Source organism: Mesoplodon bidens (genome assembly GCF_964165515.1).
Source record: "Mesoplodon bidens genome assembly, chromosome: 10".
Taxonomy (NCBI): domain Eukaryota; kingdom Metazoa; phylum Chordata; class Mammalia; order Artiodactyla; family Ziphiidae; genus Mesoplodon; species Mesoplodon bidens.
Window position 1 is genome coordinate 49,549,384 of NC_138172.1, and position 17,358 is coordinate 49,566,741.

The 17,358-nt window shown below is 43.0% G+C and overlaps 1 protein-coding gene across 5 annotated transcripts in view; it reads right to left on the reverse strand.

Annotated features, from left to right (window-relative positions):
* Positions 1 to 17,358, reverse strand: part of STAC (SH3 and cysteine rich domain) — a 103,630-nt gene that overhangs the window by 21,158 nt on the left and 65,114 nt on the right. For 4 of the 5 annotated variants that reach the window (XM_081247720.1, XM_081247719.1, XM_081247718.1 and 1 more), the window contains 3 exons: positions 14,452 to 14,530; positions 6,251 to 6,315; positions 4,817 to 4,905 (listed from right to left, as the gene is read on the reverse strand). In XM_081247720.1, the coding sequence (XP_081103846.1) occupies positions 4,817 to 4,905; positions 6,251 to 6,315; positions 14,452 to 14,530 (233 nt within the window). Of the gene's footprint in view, positions 1 to 1,369; positions 1,888 to 3,283; positions 3,374 to 4,816; positions 4,906 to 6,250; positions 6,316 to 14,451; positions 14,531 to 17,358 lie in introns of those variants that run through there. The other variant, XM_081247721.1, reaches the window with a different exon arrangement.

Below are 17,358 nucleotides of genomic sequence, written 5' to 3' on the forward strand. Positions count from 1 at the left end.
CTGCGTGCCACAACTACTGAAGCCCGCGTGCCTAGAGCCCGTGCTCTGCAACAAGAGAAGCCACCACAATGAGAAGCCCGTGCACCGCAATGAAGAGCAGTCCCCGCTCGCTGCAACTAGAGAAAGCCCCTGCGCAGCAACAAAGACCCAACGCAGCCAGAAAAAAAAAAAAATCTATATATATATATATAGATATATATTGTGCACCTCACTCTGTCCTGGGCATGAAATCTCACCGTTTTTTTTGACACTATCTCGTTAAATACTCTGTCTCCCTAGGAAGGAGAAAACAGAGACTGCGAGAGATTGAACAGTTTGCTCAAACTGATGTAGCTAGCAGGTGTCAGAGGTGGAAGGCAGCCCCAGGTGTGACTCTTAGACACTGCTCCTTTCTGCCCTATGCCCTTGTTCTCTCCTGCTCTCTGCCCATGACGGTGGGAAGATTATCATGATCTGAAAGCTCCAGAGATTTGGGGAGGTAATAGCAGATGAATTTATGAAGGAAGTTTGCCCTGAAACTGTAGCAAAGCTGACTGTGTGAAGCCTCTGCCTTTAGATAGCGTTTGGAGACCAGTGATGGGACCACAGAAATTCTCAGAGGAGTACCACTGCCCTAAGAATAAGGAGGTAGCACTCTGGGTTCCTCCTCTCTAAGGCTCACTCCTCCATGCCCAAACTGTGTTTGGCTTAGCGGGGCTTCTGTCAGATTGTCTTAAACTCTCGTTTTTTGTGAATACGCCTATGGGCTACTTTTGGTCTCTTTTTCTACAGTTTCTTCTGGACAAATCATATTCATCCTGGGCTCAAAACCCATCTCCTCCAGGAAACAGGTCCTGGTTAAACCCTCTGAGCTGGGTTTGCTTCCTCTTTTATAGTTTCCATTATGTTATCATGGACTTTCTTTGCCCACTAATTGTATATGCCAGGCACGACATTGGTTCATTCATTTAATCTCCACAATACTCATTCATTCATTCATGAAATATTTATTAAGCATCTACTATATCTCAAGAACTGTACTACACTCCAGGGTTTGCAAATACAGACTCGTTCTCATGGGCTTTACAAGGGAGATAGAAGTTAACGAAGTAACTCAAGAAATATATAGATACAAGATGAGATAAGTACTTTGAAGAAAAGCAATATGGTGTCACAAAAGTATGTGACAGAAGATCTCATCACCCAGGTTGTGCCTACCAAGAAAGGCTGCACCAAGGAAGAGGAATCTGAGCTGAGATCTAGTGGGTGCATAACAGTCAACTGGAAGAAGGGTGTGTGTGTGTGTGTGTGTGTGTGTGTGTGTGTGTGTGTGTGTGTGTGTGTGTGTGTGTGTGTGTGTGTGTGTGTGTGTGTGTGTGTGTGTGTGTGTGTGTGTGTGTGTGTGTGTGTGTGTGATGGTGGTGGTGGTGGTGGTGCGTGGCTAGGAGGCTGAGGGGAGAGGAGCAGCAGACTGCAGGAAGAAAAATTCCTTGGCAGGTGAGAGTGTGGTCCTTTTGGGGAACAGAAGATGGAGCAGAGAGGTGAGGGGAACAATGGTGCAAGACAAAGCAGAGAAGTCACCAGGGATGAGACTGTGTGGGTCCCAGAGGTCCCTGTAAGTATTCTGATCTTGACCCAAGGAAGTGGGAGCACATTAGAGAGTTTTAAACAAAGATTTGAGTGTCATGAGCAGATCTAAGGCAGGCACAATGATTATCTCCTTTCACAAGTGTAGAAGCAGAGGCTCAGATGGCTTGTGGAACTTTCTCAGGCTTCATGGGGGTCACACAGCTAAGTGAGTGGCTTGGCGAGGGCTTGAATCCAGGTCATGTGATGCCCACACTCTTTATTCCTAAACATTCGGTGAATCCATGGCATATGTCATTCTTTCTCTCTCACTTCTTAAGTCTGAAAAGGAAGCATCTACCTCTGGAGTATGAACAGAACTGAACTGGAACCAATATTATTAAGTTCCTACTATGTTATCTTATTTAATCACAGCCATCCTATGAGGGCAGGGCTTATTATCACTATTTTCAAGATGAGAAAACAGAGGTTCAGAAAGTTAGGTAAGAGGCCCTATTGTCAGAAAATAGAGATGAGAATGGTATTTTGTTAAAAGGATTTTTTCTACTGCATGGTTTAAGGAGAAAAAGATAATTCACAAAGCCCCAGTTCATTCAAGGAATGATACTAAATCCCCGAAGCATTGCCTTACACATTCTAAATCAAGAGCTTGGCTTTTAAAATGGGAACCTACAATCTCTTTGCAAAAAAAAATGAGTATGATTTATCACTCGAATCTTGCAGTCTATGTAACGCAGATATTTCACTTCTGGGAGTGAACAGTCCTGGTTTGCCTCGAAGCAGACTGTAAACATTTGATTCGTGACCAGACAACTTGACTTTTAAAGGCCTGTAACCGACTAACCTAAGCACAAAAACTTACGACCACCGCCAGGCAGCTAGACTTTACTCCTCAGTACCCCAGTAATAGTCTAGATTTCTCTGGAGTTATTTTTTCCATCTGATGACTTCAGAACAATCTTCTAATACAAAACTGTGGGATCTGCATAAAGGGGAGTTGTTAAATTTTAAATTCTAGACACCCAAATGATAATCTCAAGAAGGACCCAGTATACTATTTATTGCAAAGTAAATACAAGTCACCCTTGTTTCATCAGCAGATAGTTAACGTGGACTGTCAGTCGAGGGCAAGGCACCACCTCAGCGATGAATTCTAGGCAGCCTCTGCCTAGCAGAGTTTGCTGTATCTTTGATGGAACAGGGCTTCACCTGACAAATGCCATCTCATCCTGCTGCACCTAAGCCAGGCTGTTTAGGTAATGTTTACAACTCCAGCCAGTGAGTTCAGCATGGTGATTCTTCCTCAAGGATGGAGAACATTCAGATGTACAATAACCTAATTGTCTGAAGGAATCTAAGGAGCTAGGAACCAGGCCTGAACTCTGCCCTGGAAAGGTCCAAGAATCAACTGGAAGCAGACCACAGACGAATAATGAAAACTGACCTTGGGTGTGAGCGGGGGCGTTCCCAGACTCCTGCAGGACACCCACATCTGCTACGGAGTCCCGCTGGGTGTTGCACCAGGAGGGGCAGCTGAGCTGCCAGCGTTGATCCCGGTGGCATATGGGCCCCGGGAAACAGGGTCTAAATGGAGGTTTTTGGTAGCTCTCTCCTTTTAAGGGGATTTGGGGAAAGTGGAAGAGAAGGCTGATTTCACTGAGGAGGAACTATATTCAGGCAAAAGCCAGAGGGACCATGCTGGGGAAATGGCACAGACCTGAGATGCGGAAACGTTCAAAGAGCTCCAGGGTGGAAACAAGGTGTTCCAGGGCCATCTTCAGGGATGATCAGTGACTGATAACTTGACCTACACGGCATTTGGACAAGTGGAGTCCACCATTAAAATGGAGGCTATTTCCCTAATATTCTGACATTTAAGTGGTCTTCTGTGCTGATTTCTCTCTCCATGCTCTTCAGAAGAGGAAAGAACCCATCTCTAAGGGCCCATTTGGCTACAAAAGCAGCCCCTTGTATCCTGCTCTAGGACTGGAAAACACCAAAGCCTTCTCCTGAGATTACTTGTGTTTAGGGTCATAAATGGAGGGAAGGAGTGAGTTCTTTTCTTTGAGATAAGCCAGTGAACACGACATTGCAAACATCTTACTACCAGTTCCTGAGTGTTTACCAGGACGGTGCTGTATGTTTTGGGAACCTTATTCATTTTACCCTCACAAGTGCCTTAAGGGGAAAAGGTCATTATTATTCATTTATAAGTAAGGAAACCAGAGTAATGAGATGTTCAGACACTGCTTAAGGTCACACAGCAAGTAGGGTGTGAACACAGGACTGACTCCAGTCACACTACCCCTGAAACACGAAGAGACTGTGGTCCAGAGAAGGACCTGACGAGGGCCCCGAGGCTCACCTGTCCTCCCGTTTCAGTTACCCTGAAGTGGGATGACTCCTGAAACAGAAGTAGCTCCGGGTAGGAGCCAGGGGGAGCTGCCAGTCTCCAGCAGGGTGAACAAAGAGTTTTAATTTGATTGGTCAATCAGTGTTAATTTGGGCAGTAAGTACATTTTTGGTTCCCTGTTAGACCCCACAGGATGCCAAGTGCATCTGTTGCTCAACCTGAATGAAAACTCCCAGCAGCAGCTCTGGTGACGATGTGCTAACCGCTTTTAAAATTAATTAATTAATTAATTGATTGATTTTATTTATTTATTTTTGGCTGCGTTGGGTCTTTGTTGCTGCGCGCGGGCTTTCTCTAGTTGCAGCGAGCGGGGGCTACTCTCTGTTGTGGTGCACGGGCTTCTCATTGCAGTGGCTTCTCTTGTTGCGGAGCATGGCTATAGGCACACGGGCTTCAGTAGCTGTCGCTCGTGGGCTCTAGACCGCAGGCTCGGTAGTTGTGGCGCACGGGCTTAGTTGCTCCGCGGCATGTGGGATCTTCCTGGACCAGGGCTTGAACCCGTGTCCCCTGCACTGGCAGGCGGATTCTTAACCACTGCACCACCAGGGAAGCCCTAACTGCGCTTTTTAAAGTGTGGTCCCTGGACCAGCAGCATCAGCACCACTTGCAGACCAGTTAGAAATGCAGATTCTCAAGCCCCACCCCAGACGTGCTGAGTCACAAACTCCCGGGATAAGGTCCAGCGATCTGTGTAAACCAGCCCTGCACACTAACATTTGACAGTAGTTGCTCTAAGACATTTGGAGGTAGCGCAGATCGAATTATATTTTTTCACATGGAACGATACTGACTTAAAATTTTTCTTTCATTCTTTGTTTCCTTTAAAAATATTTTTACCTCATTTCCAGATCTTCATTCTCTTGTGGTATAAATTTGTACAAGGCAACATAGGTGTTCATCTGTAATTGGTCTTTGGAAGGAGGTCCCTGAAGGAGAAAATAAAAGAGAAGTGAGAGAAGGAAGGAGGAAGAAATGGAGAGAAGAAAGAAAATAGGAAATGGAGAAGTTAAATGTAATTCCAGTGTATGGATCTTAAGTGCTAAAATACCTAACTGTTATTAAATACTTTGCTCCAAACACAGATTTATTTTTAATTTCCTGGCTGAGTTTGATTTCACCACAAACTATTTGAAAACATTTATGTAGAACTCTTTGTCAGAAATACTGCAATTTTCTTTGAATCAATTTTTTTCTTTGATATAGTTGTTCATGAAAGGTGGGCCCAGGTGAGTGACTATTCTCTCTATAGACAGGAGACATGTGAATAGTAGTAAACAACTTCCATTTCCTAAAATGGACTTTTTTTCAGTTAGCCTACAATTTTGTATCTAGCATATCAAAGGAATCTGGGTATATTCATCCAGAAATTCATTCACTCATGTTGTGGAAAATTACAGATTTGGGCATTAGACTGATTTAATTTATGTTATGGTATCACCATCTACTGGCTATGAAACTTTGCAGTAATGATGATAAAAGCTACCATTTTTGATGGCTTACTGTGTGCCAGGTATTATGGTACATGGATTAGCATGCTCAAAACTCACAACAGCCCTGTGAGGTCGATGCCACTGTGTCCCCGATTTGTACACTATACAAGAGTCTTACAGGTATTGTGTAAACATTAGCATTATTATTAACTACATAAATGTTAATCCTATATAAATGTTTATGCTTTATAACATACATAATTTAAAATTATATAATATGTAACAGATATTGTATGTTGTATCATTACATATGTATACACTATATATGTAATATATAATTGTATAATATATTTAAATGCATAATATAATAAATATATGCCATATATAGAAAATATAAACAAAAGTTGTACACAACTACATTCTTTTTATCTGTGATTCACTCTGCTATCCAAAGCTCAAGTATTTTATGAAATATTATTCTATTCTAATTGCATATGTAAATTAACATAAAATGTAATAAATATATACTTATGTACTTTAAAATAGTCATAATATATTACATAATTATATAATTAACACACTGTAGAGCATATATCAACTTGTATGTGACATACATAACAGAAACAAAAGCATACAGTATAATGCTTATCCTTTGTACCCTGGATGCACTGTAGCATTTGTTTTGCTCAATGATGTCTATGCTATGTACCTTATGCTACATTATTCTCTAAAAATGCTGGTCTGGGACCCCCTAAATCAATTTCATGACCCACTTGGGTGGTGACCTACAGAATGATCTAAGGACCCTGTCTGGTCTGTTTTCCAAGACATCCATGAATACCTGGTGGTTTATGTTCTTTGCTTGGTCTCTGAAATCGTCAGTGCCATTTTCTGGATACGTGAACACTGAAAGAGACAAGAAAAAGCAGGAGCTTTATGAATCCAGTCATCAGGTTTTGGAAACATGCTTGAAAGATGTAGCTTTATTTATTCCCAGCACCATATCTTCGACTTGACCTCTCCCCGCCTTTTCCTCATCCTCAGTGACCCAGCTCTCCTGTCATCTTCCACGTGATGCTCCCCGTCTCCCTTGAGCATCCTGCACCACCCTCTCTGTATGCCCACACCTTCGTACAGGCCTCCAGGCCAGCATGCATCCTCCTGTATTGCTTGGTCTCATTTGGCAGAGTTCTTCTCAGGAGCAGAAACCATGTCATTAATCTTTGTTAAATGTATCAAATCATTTGTTAAGGGGATGGTAGGTGAGGTATGGCCCGATTTAATTGTATTTGAATTCAGTTTTTCAAATATCAGATTCTTTGATCTCTATTCAACATCTTGACTCTAGTTTCTTAATGATTTCTACATTCTATTTGCAGAGTAAAGCTTTAGTTTTAAACTTCAAAATACTTTCTCAATCTCTTACTGTCAATGCACTGGGGCTGCTGTTGAGAAAGAAAATTAAATAGTGGTTTCTCATTTAGTTTATTCTTAGAATACATAATTATCTGCCTTTTGCAGTTAAGCAGCCACCCTGTGGCCTTCGTTGAAGAAAAAGGCTCCTTACAATGGGCAGGAGTTTTCACCGTCCACACACACAGCTGTGGGAGGTCCCTGATGGGTATGGGGGGCTCTGCCTTAGCTAGTTCAATCAGTCACAATTATCTCAGAGACCAACATCATGTATCTTCCTTAAATAAAAATAAAAGGTAGCAAGTGTTTCCGAGTCTATACAATAGGGTTGTAGTGTTGAAATTAATCTACCTTTTAGATGACTTGACATTAAAAAATAACACATTAGGGCTTCCCTGGTGGCGCAGTGGTTGAGAGTCCGCCTGCCAATGCAGGGGGCACGGGTTCGTGCCCCGGTCCGGGAAGGTCCCACATGCCGTGGAGCGGCTAGGCCCGTGAGCCACGGCCGCTGAGCCTGCGCGTCTGGAGCCTGTGCTCCGCAACGGGAGACGCCACAACAGTGAGAGGTCCGCGTACCGCAAAAAAACAAACAAACAAACAAAAAACACATTAGTCTTCCCTTTGGTCCTCCTTCAGAGGATCAAGGATACCAGCACAGGAAGAGAAACACACCACGGAAAACTCTGTACCCTCTTTCATTTAGTGCATCGACAATCTCCACTGTCCTTAAAATGGACTCAATAACTGTGATGTAGAAAACACACTTCAGAACAAGAGCCCCTATAAATGTACTAATGCTTAGCAAACATCTGTTGCCCATGGTTTATAGTTCCAGAGCCTGTGGGTACAATTCCATTATCCCTAGGAAGCCAATATGCAGTCACTGGAGGCGCTCTGCTTTGTAGGAAAATGGAAAATGAAGGGCCTTGTCTGCCTCAATATTTGGCTACACAACTTCCCGGTTTAAAGAGTAGAGACGAGCACACTTTTCTCTGGTTTTAAGTGATTACCTGAAATCTTGGCATAATTTGATTCCATAAGTATAAAACTGGATACATTTAGAGAATACTGAATGTTTGAATGGAAACATGGTAAGAGCATCTTAGAAAATTCTTGATTGATCTAAAAGGGGGGACTACATAAGGTACATATGCAATATTCAGTTTGACTGATTTTATAATTTTGTAATTTCACATTATTTTAGCTTTTCATTGACTATCCATTAGTCATCACAAAAATGTGTATCATTTTGTGAACTATGCTGAAAATTATTTGAAGTGACTCCCAATGTGTTTTCAGCTATATGGTTGCAAACAGAACTGGAACACTGCCAAAAAAAAAATGAGTTTAAAAAAAAAAAAACCATTCCTTCTGGCTATTTCTAAGACTGATTTGAGGGGAAAGGCATAAAGAAAGGTAACTATTTTACCAAAAAAAATGTATCAGACACCTTTTATGTTTGGTACTTTTAATTCATTTCATTAAAAATAATTTGGCTGTTGATTTCACCCAGGGACACACTCAAAATCTATGTCCATTACCCAGGCATATTTTCTAATGTTACAGATGCAAAATGAATCTTTAGTTTTTGCTAGTCCCCAAAGAGCTTTCCTCTTTTCCTCTTCTATATTCTGTCTTTATTTTTTACTTTGCAGTCCTGGGAGGCCCATGTCTGCCTCAAGATGATGATTTGGTTTTTCTTCTTTAACCTGGTCATGTACAAGTTACATTATCAGCTTATTTGACATTGACTCACATTTGCATCCCCAGAATAAGTTCAACTTGGTAATTATGCACTGCTTTTCTAAAATGCATTATTGGGTTCAGTGCACTAGGATGATTTTGTTTCAGATTTCTGCATCCATACTCATGAGGGGGACTAGCCAGCGATTCTGTCTCATGCTGTCTTCCTTTGATTTTGAGGTATTATACCAGTCCCATAAATTAAGTTACAGAATGCTGCTGCCCCTCCTCCTGTGCACCTCCTGTTGTCCTGAAAGAGCTTATGTAATCTGAAAATTTTACCTTCCTCAAAAGTTTTTTTTTAAATAAATTTATTCACTTATTTGTTTATTTTTGGCTGCGTTGGGTCTTCATTGCTGCGTGTGGGCTTTCTCTAGTTGCGGCGAGCGGGGGCTACTCTTCGTCGCCGTGTGCAGGCTTCTCATTGCGGTGGCTTCTCTTTGTTGCCGAGCACTGGCTCTAGGCGAGCGGTCTTCAGTAGCTGTGGCTCGCTGGCTCTAGAGCTCCAGCTCAGTAGTTGTGGTGCAGGGAAGTCCCTCTACCCAACATTTAAGGAGGGATTTCCCTGGTGGTGCAGTGGTTAGGGATCCGCCTGCCAATGCAGGGGACACGGGTTTGAGCCCTTGTCTGGGAAGATCCCACATGCTGCAGAGCAACTAAGCCCATGCACCACAACTACTGAGCCTGCGCTCTAGAGCCAGTGAGCCACAAGTTCTGAGCCCACATGCCACAACTACTGATGCCCGTGTGCCTAGAGCCTGTGCTCTGCAACAAGAGAAGTCACCACAATGAGAAGCCCACGCACCGCAACGAAGAGTAGCGCCCGCTCACTGAAACTAGAGAAAGCCTGCGTGCAGCAACGAGGACCCAAAGCAGCCAAATATAAATAAATAAATAAATTTATTTTAAAAAAATATTTGGTAGAATTTATTTATAAAGTTGTCTGGGCCTGGTATTTTTGTTGTGCAAAATCTTAAAATATTGAGTGTATCCACCATAACTGGAAGTCAAGTTCTCTAGGTATTTCTGTTTCCTCTTGAGTCAGACTTCGGTCATTGATAAGTTTCTTGGCATCTGTCCATTTAAAAAGTTTTAAATGTATTGGTGTGAAGTTGGTCATAAGTTTCTTTCTGGTCAACCTCTGTTACATTCCTCCTTTTTAATTACTTTTTGTTTCATCTCTCTCTCTCTTATTCTTAAAAAAATTATTAGTGATTGTAAATTTTATTTTTTTTAAAGAACTGTTCTTAGAATTTATTGACCTACCTGTGTCATTTAATAATTTCTTCTCTTGTCTTTATTAATGCCTTCCTTCTGCATTCTTTTTTTTTTTTTTTTGCGGTACGTGGGCCTCTCACTGTTGTGGCCTCTCCCGTTGTGGAGCACAGGCTCTGGACGCGCAGGCTCAGCGGCCATGGCTCACAGGCCCAGCCACTCTGTGGCATGTGGGATCTTCCTGGACCGGGGCACGAACCCGTGTCCCCTGCATTGGTAGGCGGACTCTCAACCACTGTGCCACCAGGGAAGCCCCCTTCTGCACTCTTTGGGTTTGTTCTATTTCTTTTTCTGACTTCTTGAATATGATGCTTGGATTATTACTTTTCAGCTTTTATTTTTTAGTGAAATAATTTTAGCGCTAAATACTCTAGGCACAATTTTAGCTGCATCCCACAAGTTGTGATAGCTAGAGTTTTCATTATTATTTAGTTTTAAATATATTTCAATTTTCATTATGACTTCTCTTTTTTGACATATGAGCTTTTTAAAAATATGTTTTTAATTTCCTAAAGTATGGGTTTTCCTAGTTATATTTTGAATATTGATTTCTATCTTGTTTGCATTGTAGTCAGAAAGATGTGTTCTGTATCATATTAATTCTGTGAAATGTGTGAAGCTTGCAGTATGGTCCAGTAGGTGAGCAATTTTATTTATTTTTTTGCTGCATTGTGTGGCATACAGTTCCCTGACCAGGGATTGAACCCATGCCCCCTGCAGTGGAAGTGCGGAGTCTTAACCACTGGACTGTCAGGGAAGTGTCAGCAATTTTTATAATAGTTCCATACATTCTTAAGAAGAATGTGAATTTCCCATTTGTTAGATGGAGTGTCCTTTTAATTTTTTATTATCTTATTTTTTAATTGAAGTATAGTTGGTTTACAATATTGTGTTAGTTTCAGGTGTACAGCCAAGTGATTCAGTTATATATTCTTTTGGAGCATCCTATTAAAGTCAATTAGATTTGGATTGTCAAGTGCGTCCTCAGATCCTCCATGTCTGTACTGAATCTTTTTGTTTATCTGATTTGCCAGTGACTGAGAGGAGTGTTAAAATCTCTCATTATGAAGCGCGATGCCAATTTCCTAATAGTTCTGTCAATTTCTCCTTGAGTTTTTGTGATTTTGAGGCTATGTATTAGATAGATGCTTCTCTCTCTGCTCATGACCTTGCTTCCAGTGGAGTTTCTGGCACTTAAGCCAAAGGTGAAGACCAACAAATTTGCCCATGTATATTTCTGATGCACCCAGGAATAGTGTTGAAAACAATAACCAGAAACACTCAGACCTGCCCAAGAGATTTATAATATAAGAGAGAAAGCAGAGAGCTGCACTCTTAGCACTAAAGACATGAGTATGAATTGTACCTTCTTCTGAGGTGGCCTTGGAAATACTTCTCAAGGATTTTGACATAACATCTGGTTGGCAGAAATAATACCTGTGTGCCCTATGTACATTTTAGAACATACATGAAACAGGTAAAGCAGAACCGGAAGCTCTCCTTGCCAAGAATGTGAGAAGACAAGTGGGAACTTGGACTATATATAAGCAAGGTGTTTTCTCTCTGTTGTTTCTCAAACTACATGGACAAAGCATTAAATCCAAATCAAAGGAACACGTTTTGAAGCAAACTGATGCATAATTAATCCCTCTTGTTTCTAAGAGTGCACATGAAGAAAGCTACTGCTGATCAAAGGAATAGTTAATAGATATCCAAAGCTTTTTAGAGTTTTATCACTTGCTAAGTTCTTTCAACAGATTTCTTTGAATAAGACTATGAAAATGCCCCTTAACATGAAAGAGACAGCAAATCATCAACTTTGTGTCCTTGAGTGTATTACTCCACGTCTCAATTTCCTTATCTATCCAGTATTTGTTGCGTGTATATGTCTGTGTGTCTCTGTTTGTGTGTGTATATTGGAGGAGAGGGGTTAGACTAAATGGCCTCCAATCCGGCTTCTCAAACGTTAACAAGCATATGAATCACAGGTCCATATGGAAATTCTGATTTTTCAGGTCTGGGGCAGCCTGAGATTCTGCATTTCTAACGGGCTCTCAAGTTCTGCCCAGACCGCTGGTCCATGGGCCACATGTGGATTAGTGAGGCTCTAGGCTGCATCTCTGACACTTCGTGACCTGACGATGACTTCATTAATAGCAATGGTGCTTCATATTGATGATCCCTAAATACAGCTGTTCACATTATAAAACCCTAAGAAGACCATTTTTTTTTTTTTTTTTTTTTTTTTTGCGGTACGCGGGCCTCTCACTGTTGTGGCCTCTCCCATTGCGTAGCACAGGCTCCGGACGCGCAGGCTCAGCGGCCATGGCTCACGGGCCCAGCCGCTCCGTGGCATGTGGGATCTTCCCGGACCGGGGCACAAACCTGTGTCCCCTGCATCGGCAGGTGGACTCTCAACCACTGTGCCACCAGGGAAGCCCAGAAGACCATTTTTGAGTGAAGAAATCCCCAGGGCAAAAAGAGACCTCAGCTACTGAGGAATGGGTGACAGCATCTGTAAAGCTGGACCAGGATGGTGGAGGCAGCGAAGGAAGATGTGGGCCCATGCTGGGTGTGATCTTGAATAGCAGCAGATAAGATCTGCCAACAGATTGGATAAGAGGTGTGAGAAGAAGGGTGTCAAGGCTGATGCCAAAAGTCTTGGCCTGATCGTCTAGTAAAATGGCATTCCTACAACAGAGCAGGAGCAACTGAGGAAGAGCTGGTTTCGGTAGGTGGGGGTGGGTGGTGAGTGAGGGAATCAAGAGTCCATTTGGGTGTGTTAACTTGAAGATGCCTGTTCTCCATTCAGATGGCCGTTTCCAGTAGGCTACAGGCATCCAGAGGCAGCAAAGAGGCCTAATGCTAGGAATGAAGTTTTAGAGTCATCAGTGTACAGATAGTACTTACCTTTGTTATCTCATTTAAAGATCACAACACCCTATGGATTTGTGTTATTATTATCCTCATTTTAGAGGTGAGGTGACTGAAGCAGAGAGAGGCTAGGTCTCTTGAAGACCACATGATCACTAAGTGAAGTCCAGCATCTACCTCCACAGCAAGGAGGGGCCAAGGACCAAATATGTCCAGTGCAATTAATGATGAGGATGCCCCCTGCGACTTGGTGAGAAGCATCGGGGGAAGAAGGCAGGCAGAACTCAGACTCAGGGGACAGAACAGTTGACAGACTTGCAGCACTGAAATGCAGCTCTGGCTTACATTCCAGCCTCTGGTGAGTTTGGGCCTAAGACACTGACAAACTCCAGGGCTGCTCACCAAATTCAGTTACTGGATCTGCAATGCTGGACAGAAGTGGGCTGGGAGGTCCTGCAGGGTTACTGCTCTGCCACGAGGTCCTCTGGCAGCTGGCACTCTCTGATTTGTCTTTCTAATGGCACTGCTAAGTGCTTGACGGATGTCTGCACTGATCTGAAATTAGTGTCTTCCCCACTTGATGCCAAAGACTTCTTACCCTAGCAGTGTGCTTTAGCAGCTGTGGGTGGGCTTGGCAAAGGGGGTCCTAATGGACGCTGATGCTTATTTAGAAAGGAGGGTCATGGGGCGCTGCCTGAGGGAAGCGCCGAGGCCCCATCCTAACTAGAGAAGAGAATGAATGGATTCCTAGAGCTAAGGAAGTGAAGTGATACCCTGTAAGACAGCAGCTGACAAAGCAGCTACGGGGTATTTGATGTAGAAGTCCTGCTTCCAGTCTGGAAATGGCAGGGACATTTAGTCAAGTGGAAAATCTGTCCAAGGTGGTGCATCCCTGTGCTTCACCTACGGGTATTAGAGCTTCGAGGCATAACTTCTGCCAGGAGAATGCATTCAGCCCAAGGTAACAACGCAGGTCAGGACCTGCAACCGTGCTGGGTTCTGAGTGACCCAAGGACAGCTTTGTGGCCTATGTAGCTTTGCTGCCGGTAGTAAATACTTCATAAATAGTTTTTGGATAAATGAGTGGAAATTAAGTAGTTGTTGACATCAAGAGGCTCATCAAGATTCAGGCAAAAGGTGCTGGTCATGTTTCTTTAAGTTCTGGTTTAAGAGGAGGTTCTTTCTCAATGTTAGCAGGCAATAGCATGTAGTTAGCATCTAGTAAGTATTCTAGAAATTATTATAAGAAGGGCTTACGCTATTAGCAAACTAAACGATATGAATAAAAATGTCTGGCTAGACTGTGCAGATCAGTTTTTGGGTCTTAGTTTTCTCTGCTGGGCAGGAGCCCAGGTGAGGTCCACACTCCCTGGCACCACCCCTCACCTGGAGTACTTCCATTGTAGCATGGAGTGGTTCTCTCTGGGATGCTCTGTTATCCAGTGTAGGTCAGTGGGGGAAGTGACGTGTTAACAGAAAGGCCTGGAAGGACCTCTATGTCCTTACGGCATGAGAACTCAGAAGACAGAACTTAGGGAATGTTACAGTCAAATCACTGAAATCCACCAGTGATTATGCCCGATTTCCCTCCAGAATATCAAACACTTGCCCGGATTGAATTCCAGAGCTGGCAGAGAGAGAGGCCTGGAAGTCAGGTGTGCCTGCCTGCTGACCTGGATGATGGATGTGATTCCCGTTTGTGCTGGGTGGTGCTAGATCCCCACGCCCCCCACTTACCGCTGTTGCTGCGTTTCCGTAGGCCATACACGCCTGCTGGCCCATCAGCCTCTTCAGGAACCTCCACAAGATCTGAAATCTTGAAAAGAGGGAACAGCGTGGAATGAGCAATGTCATTTCAGAGGCCGACTGAGCAGAGACTGTGAAACCAGTCGAAGAGCTAAGGTGGAATTTACATGACACTGTCTTAAGAATCGCATCATTGCTCTTCTGTCTATTTGGTTAACTTCAGAGAGGCTGTGTGCTCTCTTACGGGCACTGTCCCTCCCTCCCAGCAACCAGAGCAGGCTCTGGGGTTGGCACATGACAAGTGAATGAGTGCCTATATGCACAGGCCATAGTTAGGCTACTTCCCAGGAAGAGACGACAGAGAGAAATCAGAATTCCTGCCCGCATCCTGTCACTTCAAATGGTCAGTAGAACTACAGCTCTTTCTAGGTGAGTGTTAAATATTAATTATAGAGAACCAGATGCACTACTGAGGGATGCATAACTTAGGTATGAGTTAAATGTTGTTTCCATTGCTGCGAAAAGGAATTGCTTTTGTAATAACAAATTCTGCCCTTTCTTGTGTATAAGAGAAGTCATAGTTAGAATTTAGGTTACAGAAATAACAACAACAATAATAAAGCAGCACTCTAAATAGCTAATTGTTACCAATCATCTAGCACGTGCTGTTTTTACATACTTTATATGAATCATCTCATTTATGCTTCACAATAATCCTCTGATAGGCCTATTTTTCAGATAGGAATCTGAAGCCCAGAGACAATCAAGAACTCAACTTGAGGTCTCAGAGCTCGTAAGTGGTGGTGGAGCTGGGGTTTGAACCCCTGGTGTTGTCTCCAGAGCCCATGCTCTTTTTTTTTTTTTTAAGTATAGTTGATTTACAATATTATGTTAGTTTCAGATGTACAGGATAATGATTCAGTACTTTGCAGATTATACTCCGTTAAAGTTATTTCAAGATAATGGCTGTAATTCCCTGTGCTATACAGTAAATCCTTACAGCTTATCTATTTTATGTATAGTAGTTTGTATCTGTTGACCCCATATGCCTAATCTGTCCCTCTCCCCTTCCCTTTCCCTTTTTGGAACCATAAATTTGTTTTCTATATCCGTGAGTCTGTTTCTGTTTTGCATATCCATCATTTGTATTATTTTTTAGATTCCACATATAAGTGATATCAGACAGTACTTGTCTTTCTCTGTCTGACTTATTTCACTGAGCATAACATTCTCTAGGTTCGTCTCTTAAGCACTGTGCTTCACCCAGCAGTATAGCTGGACTAGCTCACATGGGCGGGTGAGAGCCTTTAGGGTCCTCACACTAGTAGCTTGAAACTGGCCACAGTGGGAGTATTGACACCATGGAAATTGGAAAATGCTACAAGTCGGGGTCCAGCCCTCGTTGGTCAATAAACATTTACACCACAGATCGCCTCTTTCAAAGGGTCAGATGCCTTACTTCTATCTGTGCGTCTCTTGCCTCTTTAAAAGAGGAATTTAGGGGGCCTTAGAGGAGAGTCATATTTGTAAAACAATTTATTTATATCTTACTAGAGAGGAACAAGTTTGCCTTCCTAACTCTCCTCATCAGCTCTAGAGTACTTTAGTACCACCTTCCTGAGACTGATTTCTTCTTACAATTTAGCTTTAAGATTTATTTCAGCCATTCTTCCTTTCATGACACATCAGAAAGAAGAAAAAAAAAAGTCACAGGGTCTCTAAGTCACTTGTACCCTGTTCCTCTGAAGCTCACTATTTCTGAATAGAAGTTGCTATTATTATGTTGATTTAATCTTACAAAACTGAAGATTATTCCTAAACTAGCTAACCAACTCCTAGAAAGTTTTCGAATTTGGTTTCTGCTGATCTTCCCAAAGCCATCAAGCCTTCTATATTCTAGAACATTTGAAAGCACATGAGAAGAAACCTAATGATTTAGAAACAGCCAGGCAGCAACTTCCCAACAATGTAAAGCAAATGCCTCTACAGCCCTGGAAGAAAATAAACCTTTGCTATGTGGTAACATGTTCGCTTTAGGATATAACAATACTGCCAGGATGGCAAGAGGCTGAAGTTCATTACTACCGACCCTGCAGGAAGGAAGCAAAGTCATGTTAAAGTAGCAATCAATTGTTTCTCTTTGCTTCCACTGAGGCGATTTGGACTCTGGGGAAAGAGTGAAGTGACAGATGTGTAAGTACAATTTGATTTGTCTTTGTCTCCCTGCAGCTCTCAGAACGAAGCCTTCACAGAGCAAAATTCCAAGAAATATTTACTGATGGAACCAGTGCCCGGAAGTATAAGTGGACTATGATGAACGAACATGTTATTGACATTGAACAAACTATGCTTTTTGCCCCTAAAACCAGTCTGTAGGGTCGAGATATTGCTAGAAATAAAGCTGTTTGGGCTTCCCTGGTGGCGCAGTGGTTGAGAGTCCGCCTGCCAATGCAGGGGACACGGGTTCGTGCCCCGGTCTGGGGGGATCCCGCGTGCCGCGGAGCGGCTGGGCCCGTGAGCCACGGCCGCTGAGCCTGCGCGTCCGGAGCCTGTGCTCCGTAACGGGGGAGGCCACAGCGGTGAGAGGCCCGCGTACCGCCAAAAAAAAAAAAAAAAAGAAATAAAGCTGTTTTAGACACGAAAGCAGACTGGACATCCCTAAATTATGCCTGTGATGGTCTTTCGGCTTGTAGCATCAGTCACAAATGTGGAGGCAAAAACGTTCACTGTCTCCCGCGGAGTGTTTCTCAGGATGTCTCCTCGCTGGGATGAGCAAGAGCTCAGAACCGCAGCAGCAGACATTGCTGCTCATGCGGGCAGGTCAGGCCCATCTCTGGGGAGCCTTCTCTCTGCTACAGAGTTGTGTGGCATCTTGGGGCATTCATAGAAATTTTGGTT